This window comes from Scylla paramamosain, chromosome 8, assembly GCF_035594125.1.
Source record: "Scylla paramamosain isolate STU-SP2022 chromosome 8, ASM3559412v1, whole genome shotgun sequence".
NCBI classification, from domain to species: domain Eukaryota; kingdom Metazoa; phylum Arthropoda; class Malacostraca; order Decapoda; family Portunidae; genus Scylla; species Scylla paramamosain.
In genome coordinates this window covers 18,699,863-18,727,713 of record NC_087158.1, presented here as the reverse complement: position 1 = coordinate 18,727,713, position 27,851 = coordinate 18,699,863, and the positions used below count along the sequence as shown (strand labels likewise).

Sequence of the window (27,851 nt, the reverse complement as noted above, 5' to 3'; positions counted from 1 at the left end):
TTTTTCACATGTTTCTTCTTGTGAGGAGACCACACTGTTTCAGCACATTCCATCCTTAGTCTAATTATAGTGGTAATTATCTATCTCATTATATCTTTATCCATGTAGTGGAATGCTGTTCCAGTATTTCTCACCATTCTATATGTATCTTTGAATATCCTTTCTACATGCTTCTCGGATTGTTGACTATCCTGTATTATCATTCCCAGATCTTTCTGTGTGTGTGTGTGTGTGTGTGTGTGTGTGTGTGTGTGTGTGTGTGTATTTACCTAGTTGTATTTACCTAGTTGTGGTTTATGAGAGGGGAGTAATCTCATAGTATCCCGTCTCTATATCTATCAAGTTTGGTCTTAAAAGCATGGACAGTTATGGCATTGACAACGTCTTCACTGAGTTCATTTCATTTGTTCACACTTCTATGAGGAAAACTATACTTCTTGATGTCTCTTCTACAGTTAACTTTCTTCAGCTTCTTACTGTGCCCCCTTGTACTCTGAGTCTAAATTTATAAAACATTTTTTGTCCACATTTTCCATACCATTTATCATCCTATAGATGTTTATTAAATCTCCTCTCTCTTTCATATTTTCAAGAGTAGGAATTTCCAACATTTTTAATCTCTTTTCATAGTTGACTTGCTCAACTCTGGAACCATCTCAGTGATTGCTCTTTGTACTCTTTCTAATTTTACAATATTCCTCTTTATATGAGGAGACCACACCACTGCCACATATTACAATCTTGGTCTTATCATGGAAATCAACAACTTTTTTATCATTCCTTCATCCAAATATGAGAATGCCATTTTTATTCTTTATAACAGATTCATCATCTCTCCAGTAATTTTATCAATGTGTCTGTCCTGAGTCATTTTTTTCAATAACTGTTACTCCCAAGTCCACTTCCTCTTTTGACTTTTTTAACTTCACACCATCCATCTCATAATGATATTGTATTCTTTTCTTACTCTTACCAAACTGTATTACTTTACATTTACTTAAATTGAATTCCATTTGCCAAGATTTACTCCATCTACTTATCTTATTTAAGTCATCTTGCAGTACCATACAGTCATTTACATTTTCTATCCTTCTCATCAGCTTAGCTTCATCTGCAAATAAGTTGATATAACTATCTATTTCTTCATTTATGTTGCTCACATATATTGCAAACATTATCAGTCCCAACACTGACCCCTGTGGGACACCACTAGTTACCTTCAGCCAAGATGAATTTTGGTCTTGCATTATAGTTCTCATCTTTTATCACATCATCCAGATAATCCTCTATCCACTCCAGCAGTCTTCCAATTTTTCCATAATTTTTTTATCTTTCATAGCAATCTTTGGTGTGGTACTTTGTCAAACACTTTCTTAAAGTCAAGTGTGTGTGTGTGTGCAATTTGATATTAAAAACTGGATCATCAAAAGTTTGATATAACCTTGTAAAAGTGCAAATAAGTAATGAAAGAGTGTTCAGGAAATTCATAATATCGTTATTTTACTGATCATTCAGCTTTTCAACACACTTTCAGAATCACTTACAATCTTAATTTCTTGAGATCATCTTACATTATTTTAATAGTAATGTCTCAAGTATTATCTTATAACCATATAGCTAACCATTCTATCTCTTACCATTTATATCTCTCATTCTTGACTACACATCTGTTGTACACAAATCTATCCAGTTCCACTTTATCATGCACATAAATCTTTGTTTTTATTTTATACTTTATCTTTTCTTTCACATTTACCATTTCCTGATTGGCAAGTGTTATATTTTCACATTTTTTTGCATCTCCCATTTCTCAAAAAAATCAATTGGTTTGTTCATTCCATTCATATACATTAGAAAAGTGTTGAATGATGAAATTCAGTCAATTTCACATGTGTCCAAGATACTGTTCTTCTCTCTCACCACTTCTCAAAATATTTATTTATGTACAGCCCCCTCCACTTCTCCATTCATCTTTTAGTATTGCCAATGTGTAAATTGCCTGCTGTGAACCACCTGCTTCAACTCATGTCTAAAATGAATCCTGCCAATCCTTCCATCACCCTCACACTTACCCATACCAATTGGGATGTGTCTTGGATATGAGTCAAATCAGGTGGGGTGGTTCACAGCAAGTGATTCACACACTGGCAATGATGTATGTAGAAGTGAAGGGAACTGTACCTAGTAGAAAAAATATGGCATTCCACAACACCATTAAGATGAATGTTGTAAAATACTGGCTTACCTCTCACCAATGCCTCAGTTATGGTGAAGAAAAGTTCCTCAACCCAAGCAGCTTGACATCTACACAATGGAAAGATTTGTGCTGCCTCTTATAAAGAAAAATATACCTAATTAATATTTAGTTTTCTGTTGCTGTGATTTCTTTTTCCAAATATATAGCCAGATAGCTGAATTAAACCTGTAATATTTTATCATGTAATTGCATTTTTTAACATGAAAATATGTTAACTGGTGGATTGGATGTTTCAGTTTTTAATTAAAATATGATTTCTTACTATCAATTTGTCTTCCATTGTTGTTCATATATTTTATTTTTACAAGTTTTTAAGATTATGGGTTTGTTTCAGAGGTGCTAAGACTTAGAAGGCTATCAAAATTAATGTCTGTATTAGATGGAAGAAATTTTAGGAAGGAGGAAGGCTGTGTGAAGCAAATATTTTTAGTCAGCTGTTATTTTTATTTTTTTTATTTATTTATTTTTTTCTAGTTGTAAAAATTAGTATACAGTTAATAGCTTCACCTGTAAGATTATTTCCACCTGTATGACAGATATCATTATAAAGTAGGTTAGTATTACTGAGAAACGTTAAAATGTTTTCAAGGACTAAGTATGTTTGACAAGAGAAAAGTCCTTTCTTCATGAAAAAAGAATATATATATAAGAGAGAGAGAGAGAGAGAGAGAGAGAGAGAGAGAGAGAGAGAGAGAGAGAGAGAGAGAGAGAGAGAGAGAGAGAATTATACATATTTCAATGTAATTTTATTATAAACCCATTGTATTCTCTTGTGCCTAAAACTGGACATCACTTATCTGTCTCTCCAACCTCTTCCACAAGAGGCACATGTTTTGCTGTATTTTTGTAGGGAGTTTTAGCATACCACTGTCTGGATTTCTGTTGAACATTTCCTTGACAAGTTTTTTGTTGATAAGGATGTCATATTTTGTTGCTTTGAAGATTTTCCAGATATCTGTACCTGTAGTATTTATAAACAGTTGATCAAGATGAGTTTCCATGTACTGATTTAAAGGAAGGAGCAATATACATACACACTAGCAAGGTACAGATCCAGTGTCTTATATTTCATAGCATCTGTCAACATATTGCTGCATCTTGTGATATATGAGTACAGTATGTATAGTTTGACATGAATACTAGTTCAAGTCACTGTGATTTTAGTTTTTCACTTTACCCTAGAACCATATAATGTGCTCCCTACCAGTGAAATTAAAATAATGGAGGAAAATGTCAAAAAATACCCATTACTGTAAGAAAATTGTGATATCTAGGTAGTTTTGATACAGTTAGGGGTCATCTTGTGCTATAAAAACTGGTAGCAGCAGTGAATCTCACTTAAGTGAAGGGAGTCTGCTTACAATCTACCTGGCTTTGAAAGAGAGAGAGAGAGAGAGAGAGAGAGAGAGAGAGAGAGAGAGAGAGAGAGAGAGAGAGAGAGAGAGAGAGAGAGGTTTTATTGATAAAGAGATTAAAATTATTAGATGGATAATGTCATGGTGAAGGCTGCATGATAAGATATGATTATAAATCAAAAGAAAATGCAATGTTTAAACAATGTAAGTTAATACTAGCAAAGGCTTCAAAATGATGCACAATGATTTTCATAAATTTAAAACTTAACTGAATCTTCAGAGCTGAGATCAGCACAGATCCTGAGTGTTGGTTACATATATACAACTGTTGTTGAGAAATAATTTTATCAACTCTAGTGGAGTATGAATGCACTGAACTGTTCACTGTGGCCTCACCTAAGTATAAGATGTCATTTCTTTTCATGTTCATCTTGAGTGGTGGAAAACTGCTGACAAGATCTTTCACCTTCAACCCTCCTTTATTGTAGGCACTAACCTTCAAGACAAAAAATACATTTATCACTTTATTACTTCCTTGCTTGAATCATCAACTGATGCTTTGTTGTCCTGTAGGAGACAAAAGCTTTGATACATTCACCATGGAAACTAATTTTAATGCATATGAATTACAAGACATAAAAAGAGACTCACTGTAGAGGAGAGGAAGAAGTCTTGGTTTAGTTGCCAGTGAGAAGTGAAAATCTTTTTGTTGGTGTGGAGATCCTGTTTGAGGCATTTTGTTAGTGCTCTCCAGACCATTTTATCATTAGTAGGAGGTTCCAAGTTTCTTGCTCCATGTATCATTGCTTGGATGCACCTTCAGATGATAGACAAGTGCCACTGAAAAGATATATGTACATTTATTACTTTCATGCAGAATGTATAGTTTTACGCAAAATATATTTATATACTATTGTAAAACGTTTTTATTGTATATATCAGTACATAATGCAGCGCCTTAGAATAACTTTTATTACATCAATTTTTTTTTTTTTTTTCTGCAGCATTTTGCATACTCTCCTGACTGCAAACTCCAGTAATATCCACAAAAGACGTCAAGCCTTCTGAGAATTCGCTTTGGTTTTGAGTTTTATTTTAATTATTCTTATTCAAGCTTGACAAAGATTCTGTATCAGCAGTAACTGGAAAACACCCATGAGGATCCGACTAATCATCTCTTTAATTTCTGAAATATTCTTTAATTTTTGGTATAACCCAAACCTTTTTTATACGGGTCATGTCATTCTTTGCAGAATATATTACAGTTTATTGTGGGGAGTTGATTGATCTTTTGACATCTTACAACTATTTGAATATAATAGACTCATTTATTTACTTATTTTTTAATAAATTGGTTGATTTTAACTACATCCCAGAAAACAGACACTTATATTATGTACTCTATCCATAAGAGTTCTGTTACAGTTTGATTTCTCAAAAAAAATAATTGTCATCATCTTTAAATTAATACCGATATACGTAAACTGATATCAATTAAAAGTGATGATATAACTACTGATATTGACTAATACGATATAAATTAGTGATGTAAAGTAATTGCGATAAAAATATTAATATAACAGTGACATTAATGTAAAAATTACTAACGATGAAAATTAATGGTAGCTGATATGTAACTAAAATAATTGTTAGAATCACTAACATCAACTACCGACAAAAATAAATGCTAATATAAAACTTATACCATTATAAACTGCTATTGATATAAAGATAATGCCAGCACAAAACCAATAATGCTACAAATTACTGTCAGTATAAACTTTAATTAATAATGTAAGCTAACATCGGCACAAAACTTGTAGTAATTATATAAACCATTGCCAATGTAATGTAGACACAAAGCTAATATAAAACTGATACCTATGTATATTAATATAAGTGTAATCAGAATGGCCATATTCACCATCCTCATAGTAATCCCGATGAGCGGCATCCTCATCTTCCCTTTCAGTGGCACAAAGTCTGCCACACTTTCCGAGTCTTCATCATCACCCACCATTCCTTGCTTATGCCTCGCCATTGTTTCTTCTTGCGTGTCTCCTCCCATTAGTTGTATCGAGGGGACTGCTGTTTGTGCTCCCCTGTATTCTTAGTTAATTTAAGTTGTGTAACAGCAGACGAAGATAATTAACTATTCAAATGGTAAGCTTCAGTTTCACGTTGCCTTGGGCAACACATTTTCCAGAACGAAGGAATACACAATGTTTTAAGATAACGAAGAATATTATATGAAATGTTAATTGTTATTATCTGTGTTTGAGAATGTGATTTTTATTTTTCATATAACTGGCATATAAATGTTTGGTTCACGTTACTATAGGTAGAAATCACAATGTACATTTGTTACTTAAATCCAGAGTGCTGCTAGATTTTTTTCTTTTTTTAATCAGTCCAATAGTTTATTGCAAAAAGTTACTATTCATTTGATCAGTTCAATGATTTACTAAAAAAATATTACATAACTCCACCCATTTCACACTAGCAGGCGATCTATCTGTTTATCTATCTATCTATATCTACATCTATATCTATATCTATCTATCTATCTATCTATCTATCTATCTATCTATCTATCTATATATATATATATATATATATATATATATATATATATATATATATATATATATATATATATATATATATATATATATATATATATATATATATATATGTATATATAATCAGTGTAATCAGTTAGGAGTTGCAGCAGCAGCAGCAGCAGTGAGGTCAGGCAAGGTATGGAAAAGAAAAAAAAAAAAAATCACGGTGAGGCAAGGCGGCAGAAAGGCGGCGTGTTTAGTGTGGCAGGCGTAGTGTCAACAAAGGCCGCTGCCCGAGGTGGTCTTCACATTGTACACACCCTCGTCTGTGTTGCCGCGGACGCACACCTATACTGACACTCACCACACTGCTAGCAAAGGTACGGTGTCTTATCCCTGCGTTTTGTGACTTTATTTGTTGGCAAAGTAACTTTTTGTAGCACGGGGGATGGATAATGCCGGTATTAGTTAGTGAGTCACTACACGCCCGACACTTCCTTCCTATATCAAGGTGTGGATCTCCTCACCATGAGTATTTATATACCATTTATGCATCAGTCGCAGATTGATGATAACAACAATATCGATATTTTCTTTGAATCCTTTTCTTAGTATGCCTATACCAATATTAATAGATTGTGACCAAAGGATAAGGTAAATTTAGTTCAGGTTAGATTTGTTTAGGTCATTAGAATAAAGTAGTGGAAGTGTGATACTGATATAATTATGCCCAAGGAAGTGCATACCTCTTGGTTATATTAATAAACCTTTTAAGGATTAAAGATTATGGTAAATCTTTAGTAAATGGCATTCTCATTAAGTGCTTTGAATTGCTTGTAAAATTTTGATTTAGAAGCAGTTTTCTTTCCTTTGAGACTCATAAGTAGGCGCATATCATATATCACTAGATTCACAAGGAAATTATATTTATGATAAAAAAAAATACTAAAAAGTAATTTAACTTTTCCTCAAAAATAAAAAAACAAATCAATGAAAAAAAAGAAAAATCAGAACCTCGTAGCTCAAAATTTTTACTGCGAGCATTCTGTGTGCTACACATCATCCAAACCATCTTTTTATGAGCTTTACAATGGCATTGTGATATGTTAATTAGATCTCATGAAAATAAAGAAAACTGAAATCATCATTCCTCTCAGATTTTGAGCACACAGCTGGAGTCACTGGGGACTGACAAATTATCTTACAGTTGGCCTATTCTGGGAAGCATCAGCATTGCCACTTAATTACTTGTGAAACTTTGCTCATCTTTTACTCACCAAAAATGGATACTTGTACACCAGAAACTTTATTTTTAATGAATTTAAATATTTTTTTATGTATTTGTGCATAGATGCAGTTTTGCCTGAAGACATTTTGGCACATGTGCATCCAGTGCATGAGAAGGTTAATTTTTTTTTTTTTTTTTTTTTTTAAGTTTCTCAGATTTACAAAATATGACTTGGGATCATTATTGTTGTGGCAATAGTGAGTAGCAATATAAGTTAAGGGTTTTGTGGTATCTGATAAATGAATCAATGCATTTACAAGAAGTTCTGCCATTATATCTAATTTTTAATTAGATTTTGAAATAATTCCTCTTTTTCTATATGTAAATATAATATGTGTAATATTTGTGTAGTTATGTATTGTAATGGTTCCTTGAATATTCTCTTGGTAAGTAAGCTCCATCTTTGGGTACATGCTGATGAAATCAGTAGTTATTAGTCATCTTAGTCTGATGAATAACTGTATGCCTCTGTTTAATGCACTGATTTCCTCAGGTGTTTGGGCAACTTTAGACAGCCAACAGGTGAAGGAAAGATGTCTCAAGATTCTGAAGATGTGTCAGCTGGTAATCAGACTGAGGAGTATGATGAACCCACTGTTGAGTCTGATCCTGAGGAGGAACCAAGAGGTGAAGATTACCAGTAAATTGCACTGGTTGTTGTGCTTAAAATGACAATTGTCTTTTATCTTGTATGGCACATCTTATGGGTTGAATATCCTGACATATTCTTGTATTAATTTTAGATGTTTTTCATTGCTACTGTACACCATTTGAATTTTGCTATACTTGTGGCAATTAGCAGCAAGTTTTAAGGTTTATATCAATGTGTGTTATGGCTGCTGTTATAATACATATTAGGAATTAAAGCACATTACATTATCTTCGTTTACTCACTGTAAGTTAAGCTGATCAAGAAGCAATACCGCCATGCCTCATGTCCCCTTTCCAGTTGGGCATTTGATTGGTGCACTCATAATGCTCGTGCCATCTTTTCCTCCCCCCCCCTTCTTTTCTTTTTCCTCCATATTTAGGTTTTTAATCAAGTGCTACTTTGAACATACATGGCAACTCACCAGCTTCACAACAACTTCCTGGTGTTCCTGCCACTCCTGTAAATGGTCCTTTAGATTATATGATATTCCTTCTATGTGATGGCAAGTTATGCTATGTATCATGAATTTTGCCTCTTTATGTATTTGTGCTTGTATTCTTGTACTGATGTGGGGCTTCATTTTGACATCTAGACAATGCCAGCTTGAGCTGCTTCAGTACATTTAGCTGCTGCAGAAGTATCAAGTAAATATCTTTCACAGAGGTGCTGATATACTCTGTCTTCTGTCTGGGTATCTGTGTCTGTTTTCTTCTGCTGCAGCCTGGATATTCCCATCACAGAATGAATATTATGTCATGAATATCATCACATGAATATCATGTCTGAATACTCAGTGTTACTGAATGTGAAAGACATCTTCACCATAACAGAAAGGTGCACTTTGGCAGTCAGCTGATTAATGAGGCCTGTCACTATTAGGTGTCAAGATGTAAACTGAGTGTTGAGGGAGTGAAAGACAGTTGCAGTGAGTTGCCACATATGTTTAAAAGTAGCAATTAACAACCACTGTAATGCTGTGCTCCCTGTACATTTTCTTCACTGACATACAAAAATTCAGTCTGTCGTGTGCTAACTGTTTCCTTTAAGGCTTTGACTGTGTAGATTGTACAAAAAAGATTATCACTTAATACCGTGCAGAGCCACTTGATTACGTAGTGAACTGGGGAGGGAAGGAAGGAGGCGGATGCTCACCCAGGCAAGCAGTTCCTGCAACACACAACTTACTCGTTAATTTCTCGCAAAATAAAGCAAAACACAGCATATGTGTATAGAGTATTTTCATCTTAGAGTTACTTGAACTATCAAATCCCACAGTATATATCTTAGCTCATGGGACACCTTATATATGTATTTATAAGGATTTCCATTCACATAGTTGTCTTAAACAGGATGGAATAAAAATATTTTGTCTCATCAGTTCTTCTCTGACTGACTGTCTTCAAATTTTCTTTCTTTACTGTTAAGTTGTATCTCATATCATCACTGTGCAAGACTTTCTGTTTTCTTTCTTCAGTATTCTGTCCACTTCCCTAATGAAAAATTTAAGGAATATTTTTTTTCATTCTTTTATCACATCTGGTAAACTGGAATTCCCTGTCTGCTTCAGTATTTCCTCCTGCCTATGACATATGCTTTCAAGAAGGTTTCAAGACACAGTGCAATTTTGGATGATGTTGGGCTACCTCTTGACTTACACATCCAGTGAGCTCCTTCTTTCCATTTTTTTACCCTGGACAGGATCCCTCTTACATAATAAGAAATTTGTACATTATTTACATAAACTCATTTATAGACTTTGATCTGATTGAGAAGTAATGGTGATATCACATCACTAGCCATATAGGAGTGAATCAGCTTACAAACTGCACAAAAATGCTCAAGAAAAAATAAGAATAACTGATGGAATACATAGACTGTAGGAACAAAATATATTGTTAACTTCACAGGTTAATACAATAAAAGCCTTTGTTTTTTAAATCGAAAAATTTCTATCACACATCTTATTTTTTTTATGTGATTGTTGGCAGTCACCATAGCACAAAGGCACCATTGTGCCTTTGTGCATCCAAGCCTAGGATTCCACTAGATGACTGGCTGTTTGTTAATGTATAGAAATATATGAAAACTACATATATGATATATGAATGAACAAGAGTGTATGTTCTGTATATGTTACATTTCATTGGCAAATGAATAATTAATATAATTTATTGAATTCCTTGATTCACTGTACTCACCACTAGTTAAAATGTAATATTTTTTTGCAGCTGATCCTGATGATGATGAGTGTGAGGATCTGGTCATCCTGGACCCAAATGCTGTGGTGAGTCCCCTTTGAAAAGTTTCCATTTCAAGTGTCATGGCTATATTATGTGTACCTCTTTACCAGCTTGTATATTAGTCTTTATAGCTATTATTACTACTATGCTGTGTAGTTCTGGTCCCCACATTACAGGAAAGATATAGGTCTATTAGAATCAGTACAGAGGAGAATGAGTAAAATGATACAGGGAATGAGAAGTATTCCTTACAAGGCGAGATTGAAGTTGTTATATTTACGTTCTTTAGAGAGACGTGGGTTAAGAGGGGACCTGATATAAGTCTTTAAGTGGTATAAGGGTTATAACAAGGGGGATGTAAGCAAAATTCTTAGGATCAGCAACCAGAATAGAACAAGAAATAACAGGTTCAAGCTTGAAAAATTTAGGTTTAGGAAAGAGATAGGAAGAAATTGGTTCTCAAATAGAGTGGTACATGAGTGGAATGGACTCAGTAATCATGTTGTTAGTGCTAGGACATTAGGGGGCTTTAAGAGAAGATTAGACAGGTTTATGGATGGGGATGATAGGTGAAAATAGGTAGGTATATTTCATACAGGGACTGCCATGTGTAAACCTGGTCGCTTCTTGCAGCTTCCCTTATTTCTTATGTTCTTATGTTCTTATACATACATTGTATTGTTGTTTCCAGGATGTTGACTTGAATCATCGCCGTATTGATAAAATAAAAAATCTTGAATCCTTGAGGTGTGTGGAGACCCTCTGTTTGCGATGGAATCTCATCAAGAAAATAGAAAATCTACACACCCTTACAATGCTGAAGGAGCTGGAGCTGTATGACAACCAGATTACTGTTATTGAAAACTTGTCTGCACTTGTTAATTTGGAGTAAGTTTCACTACCTCTCTTAAATGGCTTAAGACAGAATTATAGCACCAGCATACAGCTTACCAACTCAATACATTCATAGAAGCATAGTGGCTTCAGTCAATAAAAAGCTCTTGCTGGTAGACCTAAACTCATTAATGTACTCATAATCAAATTGAGCCTATTGGTATGGTCTCAGTTAGTATTCTATTCAAGAAACTTCCAGTTACAATAATTATTGTTGGCAATAAGTGAATATCAAAATTGTGATAAGATAAGGCATGTTAAGTAACAAATATGTAAAGAAAAGTTGTATAATGTTCCTCCTTTAGATGCTCTATTTTCCTTAGCCTGTTCAACTTTGTCAGCTTTGATTTTGAAAAGCTCCGTATTTATATTTGTCTGTTGGCTGCATTCACCAAATGTCAGCTCATCAGCCTCCTCCCCTGTACATAAAGGCACTGATATCTAAGGACCTGGTTCGCTTCATTCATGCTTTATGCAGTTGTACCACTCACAACTTTAAAAAAAAAAAAAAAAAACATGAAGATAAGTGACTTCATGTAATTACTTTCTGCCTTCTTGTCAACAAACAACCCTCTATATTATGTAAAAGTAGGATATAAAACATTGTGATTTTACAAATGAGTTGTCAGAAATGGGTAAACTGATCCTGCTGCTAATGACTGCATTGATGTGTCTTTTTATGATACTTCTTTATTATTCTTTATCTTAATGAGGTCTTCTGGATCAGGAATTTTTTGGTAACACCTAGTTCATAATGTTTGTATATTCTTTATAGCAATAATCATGTGCTTTGAGACAAACATTTCAGTAGACATCTCCATTAACTATTACCTACTTGTGTGATTGTGGTTGTATGAGGAGTTTGTTGATGGAAACTTACTTACTTCACACTTTTTATGGAGTTGTGGTACAGGTACCAAATTATTTATCCTGACTCCAAGACATCATAAATTTCAGAAATTGGATATTTTTCAATAAACAATGTGTAAGTGTCTGTGACTATCACCATCTCTGCTCTCTTAACAGTGGTGATGCTCACATACTCATAATTTCTTTATTCATTTAAATTTATTAAAGTAATTTATTTTTCACAATCCAGTAAAGTTAACTAGATAAAGAAAATGAACTTGGAACTACCATCTAGTCATGGGATAATGTACCTAAGGATATTTTGATGTATGAATGGCGTAAAATTTTGCCATTGCTTTATTTTTGGTCACTGATAATGATGAACCTGATTTATTATTTTGTTGTCATTATTATTATTATTGTTGTTGTTGTTGTTGTTGTTGTTGTTGTTGTTAGTAGTAGTAGTAGTAATAATAGTAGTAGTGTAGTAGTAGTAGTAGTACTGTTATGATTATTAGGTTAGAGCTAGGGTTAAGGAAGACAGGAAAAGTGTTCAGAGGTATGAATAGGCTGTTTTGAGTATAGGACACTTTAAATAAATAACTTGGACAGATAGAGTCAGAAAGGATGAAGTGAGAAGGAGAACGGATGTTGCAAGAGACTTGAAAGGATGGGCAGAGCAGTGTGCAGTGAGATGGTTTGGATGTGTTGAGAGAATGGAGGATGATAGGTTGGTGAAGATGATGGTAAGATCAAGTGTGAGAAGTGTGAACTTGTGAGGTAGGGCACATGAGGGATGGATAGATAATGTAAAGGAGGCCTTAAAGGGAAGAGGACTGACATTGGAGCACAATAGAATTATTTTGCATGACAGAAATTAATGGAGAGCAGTTGTGAGTGGGTGAGGAATGATGTGGTCCAATGACTTCAAAGGGAGAAGCCTCACATTGACAATCTCACACAAGTGTGGGACAGTCAGGTGTGGTACAGGAGAGTACTTATTATGGAGACACACCAGATGAAATTATCTGATAGGTGCATCTGATCCCCATAAACTGAGGGCAGGAGTACTTTCTCTCCTCAATCATGATCCAAGGGGCTATGAGAGTGATGTGAATGAGTGTGAATGTGAGAGTTGTGTGCCATGTCTTGGCTGGCCTTATTTTTTCACCTTTTTTTTCCAAAAAAATGAGTTTATATCTGCATTTCAGGTTTGATTGTCACTTGTGGTAAGACTCTAGTTTAATTAGGTAGCCACATATGTGTGGCTGTGGAGAATTTCAAAGGTGAAAGAATGGATGGTCTGGGTTTATTAAGGGATCATGTGAATCTGTTCAGTTTAGAAAGTAAGGTTTGATGATAGTTTTATGGGAACTTGTCTTTCTAGAACACTGGATATATCCTTCAACCGAGTAAGAAAAATTGAAAACTTGGAAGGATTGGTCAACCTAAAAAAGATATTCTTGTGTGCTAACAAGATTTGCCGAATTGAAAATCTCAACCATTTGAAGAATTTGGAGCATCTTGAGCTTGGAGACAACAAAATAAGGGTAGGAGGAGTAATGTTTCATATGTTGGTAGTATTGCTTATATTGTAATATAGTCCCTAATTTGTTGAAGAAACAGTTACCTTTATCATATAAATATTTGGTCTCTGATCAGTTATGAAGAACATAGTACATTTGAAGCTCATGGCTTGTGTTACCATACTTTGCTGCCAGGAGGTGGGCAGGGAGACTCCATGTATAGTCATCATGTCTTCGCTCTTCTTGGCTAGTGGATGTCCCAACACAGCTTTTTTTTTTTTTTTTTTTTTTTTTTTTTTTTTTTTTTTTTTTTTTTTTTTTAAGAGAAAGTCACAGGAGTTGCCTTGACATAGGAAGCAAGCATCACTTGCATCTTCTTGCCACAGGAACAAGATATCGCAAGCATCTTTTCTCTACAGAGGAAGCTCACTGTTTCCATGTTACTGGGGTATGGCATCTCTTGCTTCCCCTTGTTATAGGGAACACTTGTCACCTTCTTCACCTTGCTGTTCCACAGTAGCATTACCTCACTGCAAAAGGCAAGAGTTGCCTTGTTACTGGGCATGCTTGTCACCTGCTTCTCCCTACTATGGGAGACTGCCATCTCCACGGCACAAGCAAGCTTTGCTTGCATCACCACAGCACAAACTGACCATCGCCTGCTTCCCCTTGTTACAGGGAATGCTCCCGACCCAAATTGCCTCATCATCTGAGAGCAGTGTCACCCCAGTGCATGTTCAGTTTAGAAAGTAAGGTTTGATGAGAGTTTTACTGGAACTTGTCTTTCTAGAACACTGGCTGTTGGTGTCACCCAGGCACAGGGAGTGTGCATCACCTACCCACCCCGTCACATGGTGGTAGCATCCTCTGATACACAACGTTAGGACCAAGCATCACCTTCATAGTGCCAGGACTGTTCCCTCTGCATCTTTCCACCATGGGAATGCAGCTTTACTTGCTTATCCTTGCTGCCAAGATACCAAGTGTCTGTTGTCTCTCTCATGCAAGAAAAAGGCTTATTGAGGGGGTCACAAACTTGCTCTTCAGTTATTAATTTTTGGCAACACTCACCCTAGCCTTCTCTCAGGGAAGTGTCACCCTACCCCTGTGCTATGAGTTCTTCAAGGCCTTCTTTACACAGTTTGGAACCCAGACAGGAGTGTGCTTCACCAACATTATATCTGGATGTCATGCACTCTTCTAAGTATTCTTCACATGGGTGGGTGTCCTTGCAACAACAACCTCAGGGGGAGGACATGGACTTTTCTAGCCCAGATGTGAGTGTTTTCCCACGTATTTGAATGCCTGTTCATGCACTTTTCTGAGATGAGAGGCAGCCTGGACTTGCCTACTAGACTTGCTCAAGCCCCCTTTGAGAAGGTTTGGGGACTGAGGATTCCTACTGAGTGTCCTAAACACACCCTGAAGTGGGCTGACAGCCCTCAGACCAAAGAGGTGAAGGCAAGGGTACACAGGTGGCTTGTGGACAAGAAGATGTATGCACTACCATCCCATCTGTCTAAAAAGATGTGACCTTACCAGGTGTCTGGTGACTCAAGAAAAGGACAGCTGTCCAAGGTCAGTCCTTCCTTCTCTTCCATCCTTTCAAATGGTGAAGTCTCTTTTGCAGAAGGCCAGCCTTGCTTTCTCTATGTATGACATGCTGCACCTTGAATCCACCTTCCACTCCTTGCACTATGTCCAGAACTTATAGTTTTGGATGGGTGGTGCTATTGAGAAATTTCTTGATGAGCAAGGCCTTTTTTCCAAGAACACCACTAGCCTGTTGAACCAAATGTTCAGAGCTTTGAGCTGCTCCAATTCAACATTCTTCAGAGAAGCTCACAGCACAACTGAGTAACTTCCTCTGCCATCAGAGAGAATTCTGTCTTTTCCTCCTCCCTCTGTCCTTCCTTCTTGAGGACAAGAGGCAATGATCTCACCCATGAACTAGGAGCACATCTTTTCTGAGGACATGGCAAAGGCAGTGCTGGAGCAGAGTTCTGACGGGAGTACATGAACTACAGTCTCTCAAATAAAGAGCAGAACCTCTCTCTGCATCAGGGTCAAGCTGTCAAGGCCTATCACCCTGCCTCCACGGACAGGGCTAGGGACTGGGGTTTTCAGATAGGAATTGTGTCCCTTGACCCCTCCAACTGCTGGCTGTCTAATCCAAAATTGGCAGCAGTAACACAAAGCATGATTTTCAGTGTTGTACTGTGTTTTTCATAACTGGTCAGAAACTAACTGTATATATGTATATGATAGAGGTAAGTTCTTTCAAGATTCATTTTATCTTCAAAATTACATAATTGTTATGAATTTAATTTGTTCTTTTAAATTTGTTCCACAGGTCATTGAAAATTTGGATGGATTGACAAACCTGAATAGTATATTCTTGGGTAAGAATAGAATTACAAAACTGCAGAACATGGACTCCCTCATCAATTTGAAAATCCTTGGTGTGCAGGTTAGTTTATTTATAATTAGGGAATATTTTTTCTCAATCCTTTGACCTGAAATAATGAATTTTTTGCTGTATGATAACAAAAAAAGGGGTAATAGAATCATGCATGTATGTGGTATGAATATATTTTTGATGTTTCTATCCATTAATTTTATCACTGTTAGAGCAGTGTGGTATAGTTGCTTGTGAAATAGAGGATTTATTTCATGTTAAAAAAATTTGACTCACAAAGTTGAAGACGTCAACCTTTGGAGTGTTCAAATGATTGTGAGCACAGGTTTTAATTTCTTACTCAGTTTGTGGATGTGTTGTCTTTTGCTTATAATTTTTTCTGTGATGATGGCATTTATAACTTAAACATATTATGTAAGTAGGAGTGTACATAGTAAGTATTGATGGTTCAGAATTCAAGGTGTGTGCCAAATGTTTCCTACTAAACATGTTTCTTGACATACCATATGGATGACAATCAATAGTAATGAAATTATGAATTATTTCAGAGTAATCGACTAACAAAAATAGAAGGATTAGGTCGCCTTGTAAACTTGGAGCAGCTGTATTGTTCCCACAATGGCATTGAAGTGCTGGAAGGTCTTGATAACAACGTGAAACTCCAAACCTTAGACATGGCTGTTAATAGGATAAAAAAGATTGAAAATATTAGTCATCTTACAGAGATAGAGGAGTTCTGGGTAAGTCTTATGAGTAAAAGTTTTATTGATTATATTATTTCATTTTATAAGACTGAAGGATTAGGAATACATATCTCAATGCAGGCATACATACTGCGATATACAATGGGGTTGCATTCCTACAACATTCATATTTCAAAATGGCTTTTGTTGGATAAATTTTCCCCATAAGAATGCTAAGAAATAGGAGCTTGTATTCCTTGATCCCATCCTCAAGTTTCTCAAAGCCTTATATATGCATAAATAGGCCATTTCTGCCTATTTCAAACAACTATTTGCCCATATCATTGTTTAAAGACTGTAAATACTGTTCAAAAGTTGATAACATGACACTTATCACTGTGTTGGTAGACCAAAGAACAAGGTCAGAAAACACTCAAACTTGCTTTTATTTATCATTAACCACACAACAATGTAAAATAGGCACAGATACAAAACAAAAATACAGTAGACATCAAAAGCAGATAGATTGGGAAAGAATAAAGCATGAATGATGACTGGGGGAGAGTGAGCTATCACTCTCTTGTACCTTACTTTTGACAGATAAAGGGAGGGTAGGTGGCAGGGAGGGAGATTTGACCCAAGAGGAAAAGAACAAGGGGAGGAAGAGACTTAATGTAGAGTTGAGGGAGGAAGGGACTTCATAACCAGGAAAGGAGAGTACTTGGGGCAAGGAAGTGCAGAAATGGTGATGGAGGAGGAAGAGAGAATTGGGAGAAAGTAGAAAGAATAAATATAAGCAGTAATGGTAGGAGTGAGTGAAGAATTAGAGGGAGACAGAAAATATTGTAGAATAAGTATTCTCTTTTCCTGGTCCCATACTTTTCATTCTTCCTCCTTCCATTCCCTTTGCACTTCTACTCCATTTTGTCTTCTTAGCCCTTGTACTTTCCTTGCCTAGTTACATCTACATCACTAATAGGCACACACATTCATGTGAAAATAGATATATCATGATGTATGAATAATTGCACACAACAATTCATTTTTTCAATTCCAACTTTATGCAAAGATCCAAAATTTTCTACTCTTTAGTTTACCTTTACAACCTCTGTTTTTCTCTTCCTCCACTACATTTTCTATTATGTGGAGTGTGGGGTTTCTACTGGAGGGTTTTGAGAGCTGCCAGATATCTCTCACATCTCATAAAAAAATTGATGTTGATCCTTGACATCTCTCTGGCTTTTTTGTGGTGAAAGGAGAAAATGGCCAGTGATCACTAGAACACATTTGAAAGGAAGCACACCATGAAAATTTAAAATATTTGCCACAAAAATTCATGATTTATATAAGCAACCACAGCATCACATGAAAAGAGAGGCTTGATTATATGAGGTGTCTAGAGTCAGAAGGGCAAAGCTGGCAAATGATAGTTTTGAAGTAATTCCACTTAAAGTTGGTGTATGAATTATTTCCACAAAATGTGTTAAAAACACAATGCAATATATGCCAATATAATTATGCAGCCTGATATAAACTAGTAAAAAAAAAAAAGATTTTGCCATAGTATATAAATATATATACATGTACATCATAAGATAAGTTGTACATGTGCATAATGCAATTACTTTTCAGAAAGAAAACCATAATCACAAAAATAGGTCAGATAATAGAAAATGTACCCTGTTAATATTTTCCAGTTTTGTTAACAATTACTATTTTTCTGAATTTTTTAATATTGAGCAGGAGCAATAGAGCTATGCAGTCTTTAGGTTGGTGTAAACATGACTTTGGACATGTAGGTGCTCTTTGGCCTTGAATGCAGCACAGTGATTTGGTGGGTGGAAGCATCTATCTTTACCACGCTCTCATTCATTAGTGGAATTGCAGTTTTGTCTCTGAGATCCATGAGTATGTATTCCACATTTTCTGGGTAATTAAAGAAATGCAACTATAGCCTATCGGTAGAGGGGTAAGGAAGTTGGATATTGTTCTGACTGTATTACTAGAACACACAGGAAGGATTTGCATTTTACCATCTTCTTGAAACCTGAAAATGGGCAAACTGGTGGCTTTGCTCTTCTGACTCTAGATGCCTCATATAAGCAATCATATCAGTTTAAGGATTAAACATGTATCACTTTACAACCTTATATCTGATCACCAGTATGGGTTTCATCGTGGCCACTCTACTGATGACCTGGCTTTTTCTTACTGAGTCTTGGTCATCCTCTTTTAGGGATTTTGGTGAAACTTTTGCTGTTGCCGTATATATATCAAAAACATTTGATAGAGTCTGGCACAAAGCTTTGATTTCCAAACTACCATCCTACGGGTTCTATCCTTCTCTCTGTAACCCCATCTCAAGTTTCCTTTCTGACCATTCTTTTGCTGCTGCGGTAGATAATCATTGTTCTCCTCTTAATTCGGTGGACAGTGGTGTTCCTCTGGGTTCTATCATGTCACCTACTCTCTTCCTGTTATTCATCAATGATCTAAGCCAAACTTCTTGCCCTATCCACTCTTATGCTGATGATACCATCCTGCACTTTTCCATGTCTTCTCATAGACGTCCAACCCTTCATGAATTAAACAGCTCATGCAGGGAAGCCACAAAATGCCCGACTTCTGATCTCTCTAAAATTTTTATTGTGGCAGAGCAAACTTAGTATTGTTCAGTGCTTCAAAAACTCAATTCCTCCATTTGTCAACTCGACACAACCTTCCAGATAATTATCCCCTCTTCTTCATTGATACTCAACTGTCCCTCTCTTTTGCATTGAACATCCTTGGTCTGTCCTTTACTCATAATCTAAACTGGAAACTTCAAATCTCATCTCTAGCTAAAACAACTTCTATTAAGTTATTTGTTCTGAGTCATCTCTGCCAGTTTTTCAGAGCCCCAGCTGCAAATTCTGTACAGAGGCCTTATCTGTCCTTGTATGATGCACACTTCACATATATTGGGGGTTTTCCACTCATTCTGCTTTTTTAGTCTGGGTGGAATCAATTCCTCTCAAACTGACTGTCATCAGCCTCTCTTATTGCTGCAGTATTGCATCTTGCTATCTTCTGCCGCTATTTTCATGCTAACTGCTCTTCTGATCTCGCTAACCGCCTGCCTCCCTCCTTTCCCTTTGCTGCACAAGTCTTTCTTCTTTCTCTCACCCTTATTCTGTCTACCTCTCTAATGCAAGAGTTAACCAGTATTCTCAATCATTCATCTCTTTCTCTGGTAAACTCTAGAACTTCCTGCTTGCTTCTGTATATCTTCCTTCCTATGACTTGATCTCTTTCAAGAGGGAGGTTTCAAGACTTGTCCTCCACTTTTCAATAATCCTTTTGACTTCCCTTTGGGGGACTGGCACTTCATCTTACTTTTAAAAATTCTCTCTCTCTCTCTCTCTCTCTCTCTCTCTCTCTCTCTCTCTCTCTCTCTCTCTCTCTCTCTCTCTCTCTCTCTCTCTCTCTCTCTCTCTCTCTCTCTCTGATTCACCTATAGTTGTCTGCTGGTCACCCAGCCAGCCATTCCCCTACAGAAAGAGCTCAGAGCTCATAGTGACCGATCTTTGGGTAGGACTGAGACCCCTTCCATACCACACACTGGGGCAGCGAGGTCACAACCCTTCAGGTTACATCCCGTACCTACTTGGTGCTAGGTGAACAGGGGCTACACATTAAGGGGCTTGCCCATTTGCCTTACTGCGCCCAGGATGCGAACTTGGGCCTTCTTTGTTGTGAGCCGAGTGTGCTAACCACTACACTACGCGGTGTGTGTGTGTGTGTGTGTGTGTTTATTCAATATTTACTCATTTTTTTCCTTATTGTAATTCCTTGTTTGTAATTTTGCAAATACAAACTTGAAGTGAGTTTTATCATTTGTTTTTTCCCTTAAATTTTTACAAACTGAGATGTGATTTATTTTGATAAGTTAGTTTTATAAGGTTTTCCACTTCCATCGGCTACAAATTTTCATTGATATCTTGCTCTCTGCTTTCAGTTCAATGGCAATGAGATTAGTGACTGGAATGACTTGAAACAGCTAGAAAATGCCAAAGGAATACAAACTGTCTACCTTGAGGGAAACCCACTGCAGCGCAGTGCTGATTACCGTCGCAAGATTAAGATGGCTCTTCCGTCATTAACACAGATTGATTCTACACTTTGCCGGTAAGGTGATGGTGAGCTGTTGTCATTTATGTATAAGGTACACCTATTTACACAGCTGTTTGCATTATGTATAAAGGGAGTCCTTTAATTCAATGATTCTATGCTCCAAGACCTAATGATTGATGAATTTTCACATGTGTAATGTACATACCAATTAAACCTTTCAGCTCATTTCCATAGGACAGTTTTTATTATCAAGTTTTATTGCAACTTTGCAGTTTGTTTACTATTATGCAATGCACTTTTTGAATTGTATTTAGGGACAAATTTCAACAGATATTCCTCAACTATGAATAAAATAGCTTTCACCAAGTTAAAAAGAAATAAGGTTGCTTCAGTTGTAGGGATATATGTTGGAGAGTTAAGCAGCTCATACAGTGATGCAACAAATTACATGAAACACCTTGCCCTGCTGGTCATGTTCGATCACTCCCCTATTAAATGAGTATTATTTTTTAGTTTCAACAATCTCACTAGATTGTGTGTGAGCTTTCTTAGTTTCACCAAAACATTTTGAATACCAAACAGTATCATGCTGAATAGTGGTTGCAAAAAGGAAAAGTATGTCTTTTTATGTAATAGTGTTCTTCAGTGATACAAGAGGTAAGATAAAATTAGTAAAGGACATCTCTTGTTCTTGTGTTTTCTAGAAATAACTTAATCATGATTCTAGAGGCATTCCTGTCATGGGCCAGACTGGCAGGAGTTTATGACAAGAATTTAAGATTGATGGTGATGAATAATATGATGGAATGCAATCTATTCTGTTTTGGGTAATCTTTTCTCAAACCTGACCTTTATTTCATGTTGCTTGGTATGGAAAATTGAATAAGAACATATATTTAAGGTACTAATGTTCTCATAAACCTACTAAGCAGTATAAAGAATACTGCAGTTAGCATTTGCATACAGCTGTATTTGTATTCAGCAACTTTGTTTTGACAGGACTCTGTATTTCCATTGAGCCAGTAATAGCAAATAACATCATCATTGAAATTAGTTAGATTTAGATTGTATTTATTTTATGGGAAAAGGATTTCCTTACTTCTTACAGTACATATCTAATAAAAGAATAGTCAGTGAATGGATTATTTCAGAGTGGGGAGTTCATAGACAATGAATTTTGATAGCAAAGTGACACGTAAGATGTGGTATTTTGCATGTGCAGTAAGTTATTGTGCTGGACAGGTGTCTGAAGATCTTCCTTGGTGTAACAACTGCCAAAAGGTGTAGAATATGTAGTTACTGTAAGTGTTTGTTATGTGTTGCATTATATATTTAAGGCAGCTGTAGCTTGTGGAAGCACATTTTTATAAAACAAAAAATTTTTCACCAAATTTTGTAGTCTTTGTCTAAAGTAATAATTGTGCATATTGAAACAGGATCTTATTGTGTGCCTCCCAAAGGCTCCTTCTTGACATAGCATGATTGTATATCCATATTAAGACAGATATAAAATATCTGTATTAGTATTCAGTTATACAGTGAATATACATTAAAAGAAGAGTTCATTACATTATGTATTTGAGGTCAGACTCAAATACATACATTTCATACTCATTTCATCTATGCAAGATGAGAGCCATAAGGGATCAGTTGATATTAAAATGCTATAATTGAAATTACACATTTTTATAATTGCTGAAAATCTTAACCTGTCATTACTCTTTGATGAATTATAATTTTAGTTTGTGTGGTGCACATGCATATGAAGGCATAAGAGACTGCACAAATATAGGCAGCAGTCATAACTTGTGTTAATGATTTTTTTTTTCTCTCTCTTTCCTGTGTGTGTGTGTGTGTGTGTGTGTGTGTGTGTGTGTGACAGTTGCTCTTTGTCAGTATTAATGCCAAGATACAAGTGACTTTGTGTATTAGAGAATACATACGTGTCCTATGACATAAGTTTTAAATCTTTATTGTATGTATGTACTTATAAGATACATTCTTAAGGTGTTTGTTATCAAGCAGTGTGATTGTTGGTAATTGCTCTTTTTCTGCACTTTTAATGGCCTGTTTTATAGATTAACATTTGACATGAGCTTCAGATTGAATACTATCTCAATTTCAATCTCTTGCATAGACATAGTGTAAGTATGGTGTTGAAGCTTCATCTGTCTTTTATTGTGTGGTATATTTTTTTATTAACTTAGGTAGATTTTCATATGAAAAATCATTTCAGGTAAATGGGAAGTGTGCTTCCTAATTCAGGATGTGATTCAACTTATTTTTGTGGGATATTTTATCCTGTAAAATAGTTGATTCACACAAGAAAATTAAATATATTTTAAGAAAACAAGTCTTTGAAACGTTTTTGTAAGATATGTACATTTTTGTGTAAAAGAGAATAACTTTGGAATTATTTCTGGCAATAATATGTTAAGACTACTAGTCGGAGAGTGTTATTTCTCAGATATAAGTTAAGTTATTTTATTGATTGTCACCAAGCTTGTTGTATGATTAACAGCTTTGCTTTGTTGAAATATGCACCTTTAGGACTGGATGTTTTGTACCCAGTCAGTAAACTTTCATACATATAAAAGTGATTATGCAAAAAAAATTACTGTACAAGCATATGCATAAGCCGCTTATATCATAGATTAGATACAAATTAACTAAGTGGCATTTATTCTAAGGTGTCAGATTTGACTGTTCCTTATTTGTAATGGATTGTAACTGCAGTATCAGTATGTGGCTGATCATCACACATGTGAATGGTAGTGGCTGCTGCTGCTGTTGCCTTGTGCCCAGACTCACTGAACACAGCATTATGTGTTTCTGGAAGCCAGTACATAATGTCTTACTATGATTCCAGTCTGTTGTGATTTAATGTGTCATGTTAGGTTGTATGTACATCATATGCATACTACATGAAAGTTTTAAGAGTTACATGTATTACTTTTGTATTATAAACAAATTGTTGTATAACTACTTTTGATAGTGATAATTTGTACACTCATTTGTTTGTAATTGTAAAGCGTAACCTCATTTACATTAGCTTGATTGTCTCAAACTGTGTCGCTTGGAAATGACGAAATAGACTCACCTTGAGTGGGTTTGCTAAGGCCAGGGGGTCTCTAAACTTTTATTTAGTGTAAGGGCTTCTTCATATATTTTACACATCTTTGTGGGTGAAGAGAAGAAAAAAAAGAGACTGTATATAATGCATGAGTAAATTATTGAATGTTTTATTTGGATTTTTTGTTGGGATGGTCAGTGTGATACAATTCAGGACAAGAGAAATGTGATGGTGACAAAGAAAGAATTATGTAGGCACTCTGAGAAATCATATATAATGAGTATATTATGTTAAACCTTAGCAAATACTATGACAAAAGAATAACTTGCAGATAAGAAAAGTTAATAATTTTTCATTTGGACTTTATTCTCAAACTCTTCAAATGTTTGTCTGAAAGTGGTTTGCCTAATTCTGTGCCACTTCACAAAGAAAATAAAAACATCTTTAGAAAGAACTTTAGTAAGACAAATAAAAGAAATTCAAAACATGCAGCTATTAGTTTTGGCTGAACAAGATTTGTTCTCAAATATCAGACAATGCCTAAACTAAATTTAATGTATGCAACAGTATTTATTTTTTCCTGATTGGAAAAATAGTTGGATTGACATCACTCTTAGTGTCATAAGAGAAGTGTGGTGGAGAGGAATGTGTAATTTGCTGAGAGACTAAGAAAAATAATTTATTTCATCATTTACCTATGTAGTTTCTATTAATTAGTCTTACATGTAGGGAATGGTTGTAAGTGTGAGGTTATTTGTGTGGTCAATAGGGATCAGGCCTCTTCCCCCAGATTCTTACAGACTGAGATGTGAAGGAATGCTTGTGAGTGTGTGATTATGAGTCTATATGTGTGGGTGCCTTGCTTTGGTTACTACCCATTTTTGGGAAATGTCAGCCTGCTTATTGATAAATAAATTGTTTATATGCATTTGAAGCTTGTGCAGGCTAGATAGAATATTGTGTTGGTTGAGATGTACCCATTGGCTATAAATTAGAGCACCCTGGACTAAGCTATACTGAATGTTGTACTCATACACCCTTTGATCCAATATTCTGTAGGTGACTTAAGAAAAACTAATTTTGAATTATTGAAGTTATGGAGTTAGCCTCTGCATACATGTTCAGAATTGCTTCAGAGTCTTTTGTCATCCTTTTTTTTTTTTGTGTGTGTGACTTGTGTAATGGGCATTGTGTGAACACACTTGTGAAGTTTTCGATCAATTTATCCATTATAGGAAATGGATATCAAATCAAGGTTTCTTCTGGTCATTCGATGGGTGAATAGGAAAAGTATGATGAAATAATATTACCTTGAAAGAAATAGAGTTGACAAGTAGTGAAAATGTAACAAAACTGGATTGGTAAGGAAATTTGATATGGGAGGCCACTGAAAAGCAAGATTTGATTTAGAATTAAGTGAAAGAATGAAGAGTTAGCATAATGATGATGTACTTATGTGTCATTATCAACTATTTCTATCTTCCTTTATTCTCACACACACACACACACACACACACACACACACACACACACACACACACACACACACACACACACACACACACACACTCACACACATGTGTGTATATATATATATATATATATATATATATATATATATATATATATATATATATATATATATATATATATATATATATATATATATAAACCACTGTAATATATATATATTACAGTGGTACCTCATGATTCAAACTTAATTGGTTCTTTTAGGCTGTTTGAATTGGGAAGCAATTTATCCCATTCAAATTAATGAAAAAAAATTGACCACCTCCAGATCCCAAAATCCCCATATTTTTTATTCTTTATTTCTTTCATTTTTACGGATTTATGTTGCCCTCTAAATATAGAATTGAATGAAAATAACCTAAATCATAGAAAAAAAATACAGTAAAAGAAAACATGGAGTACTATATATTTTGACATATAAATTAGCACTTGAATCATCCTAAAAAGACTCAGAATAGTGGGTCATCCTTTGTCTGGGATACAAAAACAATGACCTTAAATTTCTATGCAAAATATCACTGTAAATAAACGCCAACCTCAAAATGATGAGTCATTGAAAATTCCTGTTATTTCAGTCTTGAAAACAGTTATTGTAGTGTATACAATTTTTATTTTGCACTAAAATTCTCTCTCTCTCTCTCTCTCTCTCTCTCTCTCTCTCTCTCTCTCTCTCTCTCTCTCTCTCTCTCTCTCTCTCTCTCTCTCTCTCTCTCTCTCTCTCTCTCTCTCTCCACTTCCTTGTCCCATCTACTATTCTCCTTCCCCATATGTCCCAGGGAAGGAAGGGGGACTGACTGAGTGGCGTCACTTGAACGGGTGTTTGTGTTCAAATTGGAGGGCAAAATTTGCTCACCAACCCTGTTCAAATTGGAAGTCATTCGAATTGAAGGATGTTTGAATCATGAGGTATGACTATATATATATATATATATATATATATATATATATATATATATATATATATATATATATATATATATATATATATATATATATATATAAAGTTCTGAGATACAGTAGAGACGAAAAGGGAAAACATCCATTTTTTTCTTAAATTTAGTGAAGAAAAGAAAGAACTCTGGATGTTTTCCCTGTTCACCTCTACTATATATATATATATATATATATATATATATATATATATATATATATATATATATATATATATATATATATATATATATACACACACACACACACACAGACACACACACACACACACACACACACACACAATGTGTGTGTGTGTGTGTGTGTAGGGTACGCGACAATGAACGTGATTTGTTCATTATGGTAAATGTGCATTATGGCAACTTAAGAACGTATGTAAAAAAAATTAATTAATTCTGGAAACCAGGAAATAATATAATAAATTAAACAACTTTTGAAAAAATACATTGAAATAAGCACATTTGCACTACTGCATTTGAGACAACACAACAAATATACACAGTGCTTTTCCAAGTTTCACACCTTGTCCTAAATTCTTACCATCCCAAGTTTCACACATTATCATCCGAGTTTCTCACTGCTTTGACAAGTATAGGTCACATTTACCTACGAGTACTGTTGGCGTCACATGTATAGATACAGTAAACCCCCATAAGTTGGAGCTCTCTCTCTCTCTCTCTCTCTCTCTCTCTCTCTCTCTCTCTCTCTCTCTCTCTCTCTCTCTCTCTCTCTCTCTCTCTCTCTCTCTCTCTCTCTCTGTGGAAGTAAGAACTAAATAGAATGAGTGATTGAGAATGAAAATGAATTATGTATAGAAGGAGGAGAAAGGAGGAAACAAGAAAAAAATACATAAAAAAATGAGGCGGAGAGAGAGAGAGAGAGAGAGAGAGAGAGAGAGAGAGAGAGAGAGAGAGAGAGCAAGGTATCACTCCCTAGTCTCTTATCTCTGACAGATAATGGGGAGGGGAGGTGACATGAAGGGAGGTTTGAGATGAGACGAAAGAGGGGAGAGGAAAGGAAAAAGGAGGAAGGAACAGGTGCCGGATTGATGAGCAGCAGCTCACACAGCTGGTGAGTTAGTTTTTGTGAGTTAATTTACTATTCTGATGAAATTTTTATTAAAATTCCAGTGCTTGCACGAATGACGAGTATGTCTTGCCAGTTTTGGTTTGTTATTTTGATTAAATATTTATTAAAATTCCAGTGCTCGCATGAGTGATGAATTTGTTATGCCAGTTTTGTTCATTATTATGATTAAATATTTATTGAAATTTCAGTGCATTACTGCAGTTGTACGGTATAATGACCGTGTGTTGTCACATATCTTACTATATATATATATATATATATATATATATATATATATATATATATATATATATATATATATATATATATATATATACATACAGTATATGTTCTTGTAACCCTCCCACCCCATTCTTACTGTCTGTATT

At 35.3% G+C, this 27,851-nt stretch overlaps 1 protein-coding gene and 1 long non-coding RNA gene across 2 annotated transcripts; one reads left to right on the top strand and one right to left on the bottom strand.

Annotated features, from left to right (window-relative positions):
- Nucleotides 1-2,726: 2,726 nt before the first annotated feature.
- Nucleotides 2,727-6,090, bottom strand: LOC135102908 (uncharacterized). The gene is made up of 4 exons (XR_010269835.1): nt 5,537-6,090; nt 4,264-4,452; nt 4,009-4,108; nt 2,727-3,218 (listed from the first exon to the last, which is right to left on the bottom strand). It is a non-coding gene; the product is annotated as an uncharacterized LOC135102908 (long non-coding RNA).
- Nucleotides 6,091-6,414: 324 nt separating this feature from the next.
- On the top strand, nt 6,415-27,465 carry LOC135102906 (protein phosphatase 1 regulatory subunit 7-like). The gene is made up of 9 exons (XM_064008553.1): nt 6,415-6,556; nt 7,958-8,091; nt 10,345-10,400; nt 11,048-11,244; nt 13,487-13,649; nt 15,979-16,095; nt 16,593-16,784; nt 20,725-20,894; nt 27,348-27,465. Exons 2-9 carry the CDS (start codon nt 7,998-8,000, stop codon nt 27,349-27,351), a joined length of 993 nt encoding a protein of 330 aa, XP_063864623.1. The 5' UTR covers nt 6,415-6,556; nt 7,958-7,997; the 3' UTR covers nt 27,352-27,465.
- The last annotated feature ends 386 nt before the right edge of the window (nt 27,466-27,851 follow it).